This window comes from Blennius ocellaris (genome assembly GCF_963422515.1).
Source record: "Blennius ocellaris genome assembly, chromosome: 13".
NCBI lineage: Eukaryota > Metazoa > Chordata > Actinopteri > Blenniiformes > Blenniidae > Blennius > Blennius ocellaris.
In genome coordinates this window covers 19,886,944-19,903,021 of record NC_137662.1, presented here as the reverse complement: position 1 = coordinate 19,903,021, position 16,078 = coordinate 19,886,944, and the positions used below count along the sequence as shown (strand labels likewise).

Below are 16,078 nucleotides of genomic sequence, written 5' to 3'. Positions count from 1 at the left end.
TTTCTTCTCTGGGTCCTTTACATCTTCTCCTCGGTCACTTTCCAGCTCACACCTCACTCTCACTTCTCTCTCTGCATTCCACTTCCTCCCCTGGCTCCTCTCCTTTATCCCTCAGTGGAGAAGACAGTTCATCTGAGAATGATGGAGCTCTGACAAGGCCGATTCCCCCCCTGCCCTCTCCCCGGGGCGTGCAGCTGTGCCCGGGCTCTACAACGCCTACCTACCCAAACACACATCCACCATCCATGCAGGAAAATGGCAGGAACACCCCCCCCCCCCCACACACACACACACACGCACACACATACACCCTTGCATGCATACATTTATAGAGTTACCGAGGGAACACACATGTGCACTCAACTCACACCTACACACACCAACTAATACAGCACGTGTGTGTGTGTGTGTGTGTGTGTGTGTGTGTGTGTGTGTGTGTGTGTGTGTGTGTGTGTGTGTGTGTGTGGCTTTATATAACTCATCACATTTTTATGCGGCACTGAGAACACTGCAAATACAAGAAAATGTGAAAAAGATGATGAAGAATCTCTAAACACATGTTTGACATTATTATGATCACATTGTAAAAATAAGGTTTTACTGACGCTATTACATTAGTTGATCAAAACATGTGATAAAGCATCTGAAAGCTTTAATCATATCTATTTGTACTGCACATATCTCTGAGCCAAAGATGCGTTGATAAGAAAAGCAAAAACCCAAAAGTGTCAGTTGACATTAAAAGTCTGTACTCTTTTCCATCCACCCTGCCAGTCATAACGGGACCTGGAATATGCACTACAAATAACTCATAACCCATAACTCTTGAAATCCATTATATAAAAAACCTACCATACCAGAAGCAGAGAAATAGACCTCATGCCCACATACGAGTCACCACAGTCTGTCAGGACTTCTTTGGTACAAAATCCTGTTTGAATTTGCAAAACTGTGTATTTTTTAAGTAGTGCTTAAAAAACAACAGCAAAAATGTGGTTATTTTTTAAGCACTACTTATGTTTTGAAAGCAATTTTTTTTTTCGCACAGAAAGACAAATCTTGAAATGTTGCATATTGAAATGTTACAATACAAAAATTATGACATGATGCACATTTACTAATGAGTAATGTAATGAGATGTTACTTTTTTCTTTTAACTTTTTTGATCAGTTTGATATTAAATTTGAGAAAATGTTGGTAGTTCTGTGGTAGAAGTCTGGGAACCACTTTTTTTTTTTAACGTATTATTTGTTGTGGTGCTGCGTTTTTGGGTGAAGGTGATGTACTTAAATCTTAAAAGCACTTTGATTACAATTTGTTCTAAGTTTATGCATTTTAGAACTGGCTGAAAATTGGCGTTTTCAAACTCACGCTGGCCCCTTTTCAGTTTTGTTTTGGGTTTTTTTCCACACACACTCTTCATATTGGTGCATCAGAAACACACTGTTGACTTTTCGTTGAAGTGACATCATCACATAGGAACGAATCACCCGACAGATATCAACTCAATAAATTCACTTCCCGCTAAATGTTCTCCTCGCACTCTTTCCCAAACAGTCCATCCAGCAAACCTTTCCCCCTTTAAGGGGTTTGATCTGTGCCAAGTCCATTAGCGTAATCTGAAAAACAAAAGCAGCACTTTCGACAGTCTTTCTAGCTTTTAGTCTCCCTGCACGCACGCGCACACATGCACACGCTTCACTTCTTCCATCAGCACATTCACCAGTGCCCTGCTGTTATCTGGGGGATGTGATGTGCCATTTCTCTTTGAAGGCACTGTCACAGAACAGCTTATTTCACCAGTCCTCCAGACGCGGGGCTCTGTCTCTGGCAGGGTTTTTCCATCCAAGACAAAGAACAGAGCTGCTCTCGCCTTGCTGCCTGGCTGACTGGCTGCCTCATTAGAAACACGACAACAGAGGCAACACAAAGGGGACATGTACGCAGTCCAGTGAGAACAGGATGGATGGACAAAATTAGCTGAAGTCATCACCCTTGAAAAATGCGATTTTGCATTAAAAGCAGTAGAGTTCCTTTTTTTTTTTTAAGTCCTTTAAAAGTATAAATATAGCAACAAGTAAATAAACTATCCGGGCCACTTGGAGTTGTGATTTGAGTTTGAAAGATACTGCCAGGAGCAGCAACAGGATACACTCACTCTGGAGAACCAAAGAAAGTGGCTTGTTTGTGACAGAAATTCACTGTTTTGGCAATTCCACTTTTTCCTCAGCCATCTCCCTTCCTCTGCATGTTTGACAGAAACATGCTTGAGAAGCTCCAGTAGAAGCATCTGTGCTGCTTAGGTTTAGACAGAAACACCACTGCTCCTTACACAATCACCAGGAAGTGTAAACACACAGTACATCTTGCAGTTGAGGGCAGTTTATTTTTGGTGGGTATAAACTCAGTAAAAAATTGCTAAAGTCTTATAGTGGGAGCATCTCTTGTATAACGTCATGTTTACTTTGCTGAGGAGATTTATCTGGAAAACATATTTACCTTGGTGAAGTGAAGAGTTGTTCTTAGCACAGCTTTTCCAGATTCATAGCTAATGTATATGATGTAGGTCTCGATGTTATCAAATTCTTGAAAAGAAAAATGCACGCTGGTTTAATAGTTATAAATGCATCTGCACTAGGGGAGACAAAATGCCATCATACTGTAACCAGTCAAGTTTAAAAATTTTAAGCTTCTTTTAAAATTCTGCACGAAAAATCGTTCTGGGGTCCTTTTTTAACTTTGCTGACACAATTTTTTTTCCCCTTATTTTCCTTTTTTGTGAGCATGGAAATTGATCTCAGTACAATATGAGCAGCTAATGAAGAACCACAAGGTCCGAAGACAAGCAACACATGTTAATATATTGGACAAAAAGGATTTTCAATGACCCATGAGCAGCCTCAGATTGGTGGGAATAACTGCAACCGAATTCCTGCTGTGTGTATGTTTGTGTGTTATGTAAACCTCATTATCTCTATCACCACATCAAATTCGTATCATTAAGCCTCTCCGAGATCATAGAGCATTCGGAGGAACATCAAAGTGCTACACAAACACAGTGACAAATACCCAGAAATACACACACGCCAGACATGCTACACTTAAACACACACACACACACCCATATACACACGATGACAAGCGCAAACAATCATAAAAAGGCAAACAGAACAACGCCGTGATTGGTGTTGATTTATGACCCCGGTCATAAATCAAAATAAGTCTGGGGCCTTGAGTCAAAAGACATTTGATTGCATCCTTGAAGCTTCACCCGTCACAGCAGCTGCCTCATGAAAAATATATTTCTGTTCTGGCCACCAAGTTCACCAGTCCACCCCCTCTTCACTCTCTCTCTCCCTCCCTCCCTCCCCCCCTGCGAGCTCTCACCCTCGACATCTCTCGCTCAGAGCAGAAACTAGTTGCCATGGCTACAATCATTAACACATCTGGCATAGTTATCCAGCACACACATGCGTACACGGTGAAACACAGACACACATGGACACGCGCACATGCGCCCTTGCAGGAAACAAACATCATACATATGCAAAAAGCATCCACATGCATTATTTTTGTTTCTGTTTTCAGCTTCATGGATGCAGTCTGGAGCATGAGCAAGAGAGATTGCGGGTTGGAAAATACTTAAAGGGAGAACTTTGCGCCTTGGTTATAATCCTATTGCTGAATTTTCCCCAATCCTCTTCATCGTAATCTATTGGGAAATTGGGTTAAATTTCCAGAATGTTCATAATACTGATATATTCTGCACCAAAATTTCACAATCCCTTCCAAAGAGTCCCTAAATCTGACAGTGACAAGTGTCTCTATTAAATGATGTATTATCATTTTCACTTATAGATACAAACATATTTTAAATGGTAAATAAGGTCCAGTTTTCCGTCATTTACTGTGCGGTAGACACACTATGTCAACATTATTTACTGAAGCTTAAACCTCTTGTCTTTTGCTGTCATTAAGAATCCAGACTAACAGCTTCACCACAGAGGGAGGCACACATTACAGTAGTCATCAATTATTCAATGAGAAAATACAGAATACACAATCCATTTCTGTCTCAACAACAGCTCCACTCAACCATTTAAAACCTATAGCTGCAATCCACTGTAACTGTGTTTGTTTGTTCTCTTCCACTTTTTTTTTTTTGGGGGGGGGGGGGGGGGGGTCTTTCCCCCTGCTCCTAATATCTGATCTCAAAGGAAAACCACATTGCTCAGCACAATGGATCCAGGGAAATACCCTTTGTGGATGCGTTACTGTACCTTGTGTATATCGCGAGACTATTTGTGTTATGATAAGTGGCATTCTGCCTCCAAAGCACATTTATCATGGGGTCGCCATAATGACAGCACAGGCTACACAGGACCAAAGCCAGGCACATGCTTTAGCAATACATACTCTACAAACAGCAATGTTTAAGTTTTTTGTTTTGTTTTTGTTTTTTTTCCCCACCAACTAAAACCTGAATTATCAAGCACTCTTTAAGGTCAAAACGCATTCCAGTTCATAAGTCAAAACATGTTTGGTGAACACCTTCAATTAAAGTCATAATAACAACTCCCAAAGAAACACAACAACATGACTATGTAAGTCACATACTGTGCACACACTTAGTCTGACAGTACCACAGATGCTTGTGCGGTGCGTGCGTTATGCTGCCCCCACCCTAACCCCTGAGGACATCCCCTCGCTTCCCATTGTACAGTCAGTCTCTCTCTCTCTCTCTCTCTCTCTCTCTCTCTCTCTCTCTCTCTCTCTCTCTCTCTCTCTCTCTCTCTCTCTCTTCTCTCTCTCTCTCTCTCTCTCTCTCTCTCTCTCTCTCTCTCTCTCTCTCTCTCTCTCTCTCTCTCTCTCTCTCTCTCTCTCTCTCTCTCTCTCTCTCTCTCCTCTCTCTCTCTCTCTCTCTCTCTCTCTCTCTCTCTCTCTCTCTCTCTCTCTCTCTCTCTCTCTCTCTCTCTCTCTCTCTCTCTCTCTCTCTCTCTCCCCCCCTTTACATACCAGCGCTCCCCCAGTCTGTCACCCACAGCAAAACAACCAGACCAACCAGTTCAATCAGCACTATAATAATGAGTGTTGATTGACAGGTGGCAGTTCAATTTTTCCAAGAATTCCAGTTGAGGCAAAACAAATATTTTTCAGTGATGTCAGAGACACTTAACAGTAAAATTCCCAGAAAAAAAACACACACAAAAAACAACCAGGTGGACAAACTGTACTTAAATAAATACTATAGGGTTTAATCTCATTCAAACCAGCTCAGTCTTTCACATGTTCAAACTGTGAATTTCTACATATTCAAAATAAATTACCTTTAGAAAAAAGCTTTGCTCACTTTCTAATGGATTCACCACCCTCAGCAATGAACCCCATCTCATCCATCAACCTCTTATTTCCCCACACAAAACACATAAGGGAGCCAAAGGAATAACAGAGCCAACCAAAAAAATAAATAAATGAGGCGCTCCTACACAAAGAAAGCTCTGCCTCTCTCATACCTTTTTGCCTTTCTTCTTGCGATGGGCTCCTTTCCCGCCGCCTGCTTTCTCCTTAGCTTCCTCACTCATATTCGGAGATCTCCCCCTGTTCCTCTCCTCGTCTCACTTTTTTTTTAAATCCAGCATGTAGGAGCTTGTGGAGCAGAGCGGCAGCCGTCTTCACTGGTGAAACGTTGCCACAGAAATGTCCATTTAGAAGGCAGTGAGGGAAGGACTGTTCCATGCAAAGTGGGAGTGCGCGTAAAAATAAGGAGAGACTGGGAGAAGTGATGCTCTCTCTCCCTTCCTCCTCCTCCTCCTCCTCCTATTTGTTCTTCTCCTCTTCCTCTTCTTCTTCTTCCTCTCCTCTACATTCACAAACACAAACACTCACACACACACACACACTCGCAACGCACGCTTGTCGAGGTCCACTCCCACTTGCTGCCTATTGCCGTGCGCAATTGGCGAGTCTCTCCGGCGCGCTCAGAGGCAGGGTGTGGAGGCAGGAGGCGAGCGGAGAGATAGAGATGGTGGAGGAAGATGAGAAGGAGGTGGAGGATGTTTATATAAGTGATGAAGGAAGACGGAGAAGGCAGAAGTAGACCGAAGAAGTGGACAGTGGGTGCTGCCTACCTGATGCTGGAGACTGGAAACACCTTTCCCAAAGGAGAGAGACACACAGACGCACAAAGAGACGGCGAATGGAAAAATAAAAGAGAGGGTGAGGAGGGCGAGGAGATATGGAAAGGAAGAGAGAAGAAGTGACAGGAGTGTGTTACTGGTGTTGGTGAAAGAGAGAGAGAGAGAGAGAGAGAGCAGAGAAGAGAAGGGAAAGAGGGGTGTGTGATCCACACAGTCTCTTCACTCTGCCGGCTGGATGATTTGTGCTGTTGCTCCCTGCCCGGGCGTTGTGATATGAAATGGGACCCTTTCCGAACGCGCCAGCAAAGCTACAGAGAGAGTAAAAGAATTAGGGGGGAGGAACCGTGAGAGAGTGGGGGAGAGAGAGGATCATTAACGCGATGCATCAGGTCCTTCCAGAAAAGGAAGTCTCCCGACGAGCCTATGCCAGCAGGATCAGCTTACTGGAAACTGGAACAGAACTGCGCCCAGCACTGACTGACTGGGCTGAAGTGCAACGTGCAAAGGTCTGTGCGTGAGCCGAAGGCACGGGCAGACATACAAGAGCACCAAGGGTTCATTCCACCCGAGTACCCACCCAACCAATAGCCAGTGAATTATCCAACAGACGTAGACTTCCAAAGGAGAGAAAAACCACGCCTTCCCCGATTCAAGAAGCCCCACCAACGAAACATCCAGCTAATGAGGCAGCAGCGAGAGCAAGTGAATCACAGAGAAGGGGAGAAAACGAGAACAAGAAGCCTTGAGTGACACAATACTAGAGATCAGAAGGAGGAGGAGGGTGTGAAAAGAGGGGGAGACACAGTGACAGTAGGAAATGAGGAGTAACTGGGGAGGGCAAAAAAAGAAAAGAAAAAAACCCAAAACATGGCATCAGTGAAAGTGCCAAACCAAAGAGGCGGAGAGAATGAAAGAACAAATGAGGAGCAGACAGAGGCACATAGAGGGAGGGTTTGTTGTGATTGCCCTCCAAACAAGGGGTTCTTTATTCTTGGGGGGGTATATTGTTGTTAACAATCTCTCCCTCCCTCCTGCTCCTGCCATCACCACCATGCTGTTTCATGTCAATTAGGCCTTGGCCACCAACAGAGATTAAAACCAGCAGAGGCTAAATCCAGAATCCCAAAGGGTTTCTCCAAACGTACATTTCAAATGAATAACAGAAGGAACACAATGAGCCTAAACATGATTAAATTGCTCACAGGGCAGATTTTTCAGCTTATTTCAGCTGGTAGGTAGTTAGCTTAGACATAACAAGACAATATATATATATAATATATAGAGACATTCTTATAATGGATTTCAGATGATCGGTGATCTGCAGGGGTCAGTCAAAGCCATTCTTCAGTAATATTTCCATCTTCTGCTGACAAAAACTGCATTTTGAGTTTTTTGTGATGTTATCTTTACCTGGTTATGTCCATAGATCACTCATAGAACATGCTCACTATTGTGTCTTTCTTACCTTTGCTGCTAAATCAAACCTAACGTGTCCAAACATGGAGTCCACTAGACCTCTGAAGTTGTGCTGTGGTATATCTGGCAACAGTTCTGTTAGCTGTAAAGTGGAAAATACAAAAGACCAAGTGCATCACTGAGCCTTAACAACCCATAAACCTGTCAAAAGTATACCGCTTCTCCATTCTTCGACCACTTTTGACAGAAAGTAGCCACCGTATATTTGTGCAAAAAAAAAAAAAAATCTCGTGATTTAGATTTAGTTTGTTGTCACATTGCATTTCTATGATGATAATATTGAAAATGAGACCAGAGCTGATTTTAGATTATGTTTACCAAAGGTCTAATTCCTTCCTCAACTGTTTGCTGTTAACGAACCACTGTGTGTGTAGTTTTATCACTGCTCCCCTAAGCAAGTTGAGGAAAATGTGTGTTGGTCAATGTGGGAGAATGGTTCATTCCCCTGAATGCCACTAATCCTAAAAATGTAAATCCATGGGAAACGTTTATGAACCTCTTAAGCTATTTTGAGTTGATTTTCTGTGATTATACATAACCAAATGCCAAAGCGAGAGCATTAGATGGACAATATGTTGTGGTATTCTTATATGGTGGATTATTACGAAAGGCATGGGGACAAGAAGAATTACATTGGAGTTGTATTGGACCTAAAGAAATGGACAAAAGGTAGGAAATGCTCGACTACCGAGGAAAATTTTACACAGTATCATTGCTTATTACTTCAGGGGCTGTACTTTTATCATAAGATGAAGATATTATTTGTAGAGAAAGCAAGCTTTCAAACAAGGGATAATATGCATACAGTGAAAAATGTGAAAACCTCTGGAGAAATGGGTTACCAAAAATACAATATAGACTCTCAGAGATCTTGGAATACAGTCCTCAAGGGGTCAAAAATTTATTTAATTGAGTCTGAGCTGTAATTTTGGAGCATGTAAGCAGAGCATTTAAAAAAAAAAATCTCAAATTATACACATGTTCTATAAGTTGTTTGACAGATTATATTGAGAGCCGGGAGATACAACAAGCTCCGGCTGTGAACAGATTGCATTATTACTTAATAAATAAATCAAGCTAGTTTAACTGTTCTGATTAAAGTTCATAATTACAATAATTACACACTTAAAATCAAGTAAGACAATCAGGACAAGGCGTTTACGTGGTGTCATTGATACAATGCCCAAACTTGTGCACGTAATTACTTTTGATGACACCACAGTGAAAACAGGTTGAGTGAAGTTACTCAGAAGTGTACCGAGTGTACCTGCCGTGGGCTAAAAAGCTGTTAACCATGTTAATAAAAATGATTAAAAATGCATTCAGGGACAGATTTACGACCGTATTCAATGAAGTATTTGTTTGTAGTTCAGTTCACTCTTCTCATCGTAAAAGTAGAATTTTTTAACAGGAATTCATCCTTAATGGGTTTTCTGAACTCTTTAATTCCCGCAGCTTTGGCACCAGTGATATATGATGACCTCCAGTGAAGATCGTCATACTCCGGTCTATCGTCTTCTCTTCTCATTCCCTCCTATATGAGATGAAGTCCTCAGAGTGACAGTGGGGATGGATTACAGTTAGATTAATACATTAAATACACTAATCTGGGTACATACCCTTCATCATCAGTGTGAAATTGATCGAGAAATGTGTGAACCACATATTTTGTGGGTGCTCGTGCACTCTGTCAGTATGTGTTGTTGCAGGGTGTGGTCCCACCGATCAAGTCTATGCCAGCAGTGGTTATTATTGATTTGCTAGCGGCTGCTCCATCACCCAAGCATTTATTAGGATTTACGATCCCCCCCACACCTCATACCAGGAACATCACCTCCACAATTTAATACTTCACATCTGTTTGTCTTTGTCTAAAAGCACAAAAATTAAGTCTGGTGTGTCAAAACAAGTTGCTCCTTACTCATGATAGCTACCTCAACAATTCCTTCAGATCCCTACAAATGACCTGTAGTAAAAAGCTGTACTAGACTGTACTGCAGTATAGAAAAATTATGTCATTTTTGCAACAAATATCACAGAATAATAGATTTAATAGATAGAATAGAGAATTACATGTCACTTTGTAGTCATTTTCTCCGAAAGGTCAAACCACAAAGGACTTTTTTGCAATATTACAGGAGCAAATGTTTTCATTGCAATTAAATAACCAAGATATACCACTTATTGCTGTACTTATTACTCAGTGATTTCTTGACTCACTTTAAGGGATTATTAGGGAAATTAATATTTCATCCTGTGATGAAGCATTTGTTGTTAATTTGCATATGAATTGGACACTGTCTGCCAAATTGCACTTCGGTTTTTAGAAAATTGTTCTGAAAATGTATTTTTGAAGGATGTAACCGCAAAAAGGCAGCAACAAAATTCTAGAGGGGCTGATTATTATAGCAGGGCAAGATGCAGGCAGTTTGCAGTGTGCCTGCTACACCCCACTAACCCTTGTGCCCTACAATACAACAGTTTGACAATAGGCCCTTCAAGGATGTTCAGTCATTGCTGAAACACTTTCAGTGATGGATTCAAATGAAAATTTTTGAAGGATACAGTGTCAATTCCTGCAAAGTGACACATCGTCTCTTAGTCTTAAATTGGCTCGTTTGGCGGTTGCAACTGCTGATGCAACTCATAAACAAACATATGCGCGACTCCCGCTGTGCTCTGTGGACCTTTATGTGGTTGATGGGAATGTTGGATTTCCATATCAAAAGAGGTATTTGTCTCCTCCCAGTAATCGAGTAAATAGGCTGCAGGATTGTCCCTGAATAACCTGTTACTCTCATGATGAGGTGCAAGGAATGAAAACTGAAAGAGAGCCACAGATCAGACTCACTAATGAATGAATAGAAAGGAGACGGAGGTACAGAGTCGCGTCACTCACTTCTTCGGTCTCATTACTGATCCAGTTCCGATATTGAATCGAATCAAATAAACCAAAATAAACGGACCAGCGTCATAATCCGGTGTGAGAATAAGACCCGAGAGTCATTTCCACTTTCAGCCACTGAAGGGTTTGTATGCAGTTGCATGCAGGAGGGGCCCACAGGGCATCACTGTAAGGAGAGACAGGTTATCTATAGTGTCATCAGCAGGTTATCTGCAGGGCTATCAGTCACTGAGGTCCTCCATGATTACCAATCCATACTAAGTGGGATACAGTTACACAGGTTGTCCTGCTGTCTTAATTACTTGGAAAAGCTGTAATAAGCTGCGACTGCTTACAACGTCTGAAAACTATTTAGAAATTGTGACGTACTTCATTTTATGTGTGTACAAAAATGCAAGATTTCTTGATTTCTTTTCATGTTGCCAGTTCAAAGATAATATGAGCTTCACATCAGGTTTTCTGATCATGTCTGCAGCAGTAATTACTGAAAGATTAACAAAGACAAACATTAAATAAGCGTACAGTTTCCATTATCCAACCAACTGAGGGACTTGTCCTTGAGGCGAGGACCAGACAATGTCTGATTCATTTGTCATTTATGTGACTTTGATCAAACTTGCAGTCAGACACATGACGAGATGCAGGGAGATCGCACTTTGCTCACGCTCGCATTAAAGCACAGATGTGAAAGGTTCGCCCAGAAATCGTGGAGGGCATCCGCCGCTTTATGGTAATGTGAAGAAATGGAGACAAAGGCTAAAAAGATGTGTAAAAACACCCAATTTACGGTCACACAGAGGTGTCAGATAACGAAGTCACGTTTTTGGGGGCTGCATATTAAATATGAGACGCAAGAATTAAGTGTTTATAAGGATCACAGCCAAGCCTGTGAGACTTAGATTAAGGACATCAGCATCCTAACATGCTCACAATGACAATGACAGGGCGTCCCCAAAGTCATTAAGATTCATTTAATCCTCTGGGAAACACAACTACATTTCAATAACTTTCCCAGACAAAACTGTCTCCAGCAAGAAGAAAAAAATATTTGGATTGTAAGTGTTTGGTAACTCTCTATATGAAGAAAAGTAAATTGTGTCCATCTGAGTGGTTAAAATAAAAAATAATGGGAGGAATAAAACAATAGACCTTCATTCGGGACAGTGTTTGGATTGAACTAAATCCCTGAAACATTTTGAGGAGACAAAGCGAAACTATATTTTAAGTAAAGCTGTTAAATAAATCTAAACAAGCAGTTTTGATGGCAACATGGATTTAATCACAGCGGCCTGCTAATTTTTAATATTGTTGCCTCACAGCATGAAGATCTGGACTCTAACCAGGGCTTTTCTATTCCTGTGTGGGTGTTTTCGTCCATTCTTCTGCCCACAATCCAAATACTCAGACGCTTATTAGGTTCAGTGGCGGCGCTAAAGTGACCAAACACGCAATTATGGCTCCGAGTACAACACCTGTACCTCATATAACCAATGTCAGCTTACCCAATTAGTGTTTCTTTCTTCCTGAACATACCAGAATATTTACACTTGTATACTTTGTGAATACCATGTATTTACAATTATACAATATGGGTGGATCAGAATTGATGATATCTGAAGTCGAGAGGCTATAATGACAAGAAGAAACCTACCAGCATATTTTTAACCCCACAGCCGCAGTGATTCAACATCAAGAAATACAAAATGAAACAAAAAGCAAAAGTTAAGCTGTCACTACACCATAGATCAGTTTCAATTCAAATGAAAGTTATTAACTCTCACAGATCGGCTGTATAACCAACTATTCTATTCTATTTATTTTATCAGCTTATCAGCCGGTTACAATGGAATACATTGTAAAAACCTCAATTTTAAAGTTCTTAAACAACATATTTGTCACAAGGTTGGCTGGAGATATTTGGCTGAGACCCATATGACATAATGAAAACTTGATTCATCGTGCATATTACATGTGTCCCTTTTGTGCAGATTTCATTTGGTTCAAACTAATCCCAGAATCGGCCTTAATCCGGCTTTGTTATTCGACACGTACACCTAGGGAAGGAATCTCTACCACAGCTCAAGTCAGAAACGCCAGCCGCTCCGCCTCGGCTGCAGCCATCTTTGTAAGCCTGGCCATCCGAGGTGTCTTCTCACATCCATCACGCTCACGATCGAACGTCTCTGATCAATGTGCTGTGTGCCGAGGGCCTGGCAGGCAACGCCACAGGGGGTTTCCAAAGGGAGGAGAGCCATGCGAGTCAAGCACCGCTCCACCAGAAGAATCAAGCACCACATAAGACGAATGCTTCCACCTCCGTGAAAACAACCATCCAGTAAATCATACAAGGCTTCGCATCAATAAAATGGTGGCTTCAGATCCCAAAATAACAGAAGACAATGGTTTCACCTCACGTTACAAAATCGACTTGCATGTTTACCAGGAATCAATACCTGCAATCGTGCCCATTATTAGCCCAATCAGATTGTCTATGACAGCTCCTCTGGTACTGTGGACTTACAGTGATCAATCAGTAACACACCAAGCTGGAAGGTGCATCACAGAATGTCAATTTTAAGAGCTTACAAAACAAATCTTTCCTACTGTTTTTTTTTTTTTCTTATAACGATTATTGGCAGGCTGCTGTCTTATTTTTGCCACCTTTGAATTGGCAGCAGCTATTTCATTTGAATGAAAAAAATAGGATGCCATTTTGGCATTTTACACCAAAAATGTAACTGATAACTCATCTCTTACTTAGAATGGAATCCAATACAACTGTTCAAGATTATTTTGAATACCCCAGACAAATCATATGAGAGTGAAGTATACACTGAATACCATTCAGTTACCCTTAGGCAGTATTGGATTTAGGTCAATATTAGCATTTAATTGACCAGTGAATGGCAAATGGAGTCGATAAGCCACGGAGTAACTAGACCAAAGCCGTATCTGCAGAACAGTGGCAAAAATGTCAACTGTGTGGAAATGTTTCAAAGTCGGAAGAGAAAACGGTTCAATGCTCACTTGCATTACCAGGATTTAAAGAGGTGGAAGGATCTAAACTTAGTCAAATACGTTGATCCAATGATTTTATTAATTTGCAACTATCCACAACAGACCATAATGTAGATATGCTTGTTGTGTTCATTAAAGGCTTCATAGAGAAGGGCTTCAATCGCCCTGTATAAAAATACACTCGGCAAAAAAAAAAAAAAGTGGAGTCAGTAACCAGGTGACCGTAATGCCTTTAAAGCTTTCAGATCCACGGTATGACCGTTATGTCTCACATTATATTACAGATACCACCTTACATCAGCTGTAAAACAAGCAAGTGACAAGATAACTGTCATGACTGAAGCTCTGATGTTTGCCCCACATCAATGCTGAGTCTCACTGGATTAATCTGCCACTTTTCATTTAAATCTTGATAAACAGTTTCAGTTTGTGAAGCTGTTTAACCACTAATCCAGTAGATGATGAACAATTTGAAATAAAGTTCAATGTCAATTTGTATAACCATGAAACCCATTTTCGGTTAATATACAAAGATAAAGTAAGTATCAGATAAAAAAATGTAATTATGGTTCATTTCTTTATTTCTTTGTGTTTTGCCTCCTCAAGCTTAAAGAGTGCAAAAGCTTTTTCTGCATGCTGTTTCTACATGTGCACCAGACGTTCTCCTTTAAGTTATATACATTTGTTATTTACGTGCAACCAAAGAAAAGTAATTGATGGCACTGGTGCGATAACACTTCGGCTGTTGAAGATGGAGTGACACATACTGGAAAAAGCATCCAGTGCTGATGACCAGGCATGTTATCCAATCATATTCTGCAGTCAGATCTGTCTATATTCAAACAGCATGAAACTATTTAAGCAACAGCAATTAGTGTCATTCGAATTTTAAAAATTTAAAAAGGAATTTCAAATCAAATAATTTCTTTACACATACATTTAAGCGATACCAGCTGTTGTACCCTATTTTAAGAAGCTATAACAAAAGTAAAACAGGAACAATTAGACGACGGTGGCAGCACTGGAGCATAAAGATAAGCTTAGTATCTTAGCTTAGACCCGTATCTCCATGCAATATCGTGTATTTCATCCAATGAGGACCTGGTACTAAGTCTAAACAGCTTGGTGAAAACCAAAAGAAGACAGCCGCTCAATCAGCGAAACTGTCCACATGCCATATTTCACAGAGACAGAAACGCAGCGGTGCTTAAGGTTCCCTCTCAACTGTATAAACGACACAGAGAAAGAGTGAGGGGCTCGTTCTTAGCCGTGTCCTTTCAGGTAGTCCCACAACAATGAGGGTTAAATTCAGACCTACTTTGCTCAGTAATCAGGTCAGGTCCGGACAGGTGCTCCCTGACTGATAAAGAGCCATGTGGAAAGAGGTTTCTACTGATGATTTCAATGAATCGCCAACCAGCACAGACACAAAAACGAGCACAGCGGGCAGCCTGATTATCTAAAACACAGACGGCCTGTTTTCCAGACTTGGTATGTATTTGTTTGTTAAACGTCGAGGAGGAGAAGTAAAAACATTTCACTACGTTTGTGGTGGTGAAAACGTTGAATCACTCACCACCCCTTCAAATGTCGTGAAAAGCTTGTGAATAACTTGAGAAAAGTAACTGGCATTGCACAGCGACTGGTTTCATCCCTGTAAAACTGTCACAAATCACAGCTTAAAATAATAATGGCACCATAATAAATGTGTATAAATATTATAACTGTATGAGTAAATTGAAAATGTGTCCTGTTTTTCTTAATGACAAACACAAGCATGACAAAACACATTCGCAACCAATAAAACAACCTTTAAGCAATGATACAGAGTATGAGTCACAGGCAGGATCGTCAGAAGAAAAAAAAAAACATCCTACAATGATTCATCAACCATGAAGGTTTTCGTGAGTTTTAAATACACAAATCATGTCATAATTTTTGGTTAAAATGTGGTTTGAAATGTTTTCACTATACAAGAATCGTATAGGACCTGGAGTATTACCAAGCCAGTATCCCTCAGGTGAGCGGGATAATTTTATATCCATATGATAAACCAGTCCAATCTGTCATTTAGACAGAGAAAATATTTTTCCTGCCTGTCTCATTGACTCATCCATGCACCCCAACCTCCTCTTTTGCTTGAGTAAGACAAATAATATTTTGAGAAATATATGCAAAGAATTTTTTAATCGTTTGATGCTGCAAATTCTAATCAAGAGAGGGATTACCAAAAAACAAGACAGACTAAATCATACCAAAATGTTGTTGTTGGGTTTGTTTGTTTTTTTCCCCTCGTTGCATTTATTCTCATCTTTCCAAAGCAATTTTTTACAAAATTCCCTCTGCCAGTTTGTCTATCTGTGGAGCTGTACGCCACTGATTCGCTCCCTCACAGTCACTTAATCCTGTCTGAGCTCACACAAACACACTGTTCCGGCACAAATAAACATGACGTCTTCTAATTGGCACACGCATTATGCCTTAGAGCTGGCAGTGTTCTTAAAAATCAATACTGCTGTATTCTATTATTCATTGCATTTTA

At 40.8% G+C, this 16,078-nt stretch overlaps 1 protein-coding gene across 1 annotated transcript in view; it reads right to left on the bottom strand.

Moving 5' to 3' along the window:
• The window catches only part of LOC308138553 (uncharacterized protein), a 129,197-nt gene extending 122,848 nt beyond the window's left edge, over positions 1-6,349 (bottom strand). The window contains exon 1 of the mRNA XM_080507722.1: positions 5,514-6,349. Within this exon, the coding sequence (XP_080363848.1) occupies positions 5,514-5,582 (69 nt within the window). The 5' untranslated portion in view covers positions 5,583-6,349. The remainder of the gene's footprint in view (positions 1-5,513) is intronic.
• Between the last annotated feature and the right edge of the window lie 9,729 nt (positions 6,350-16,078).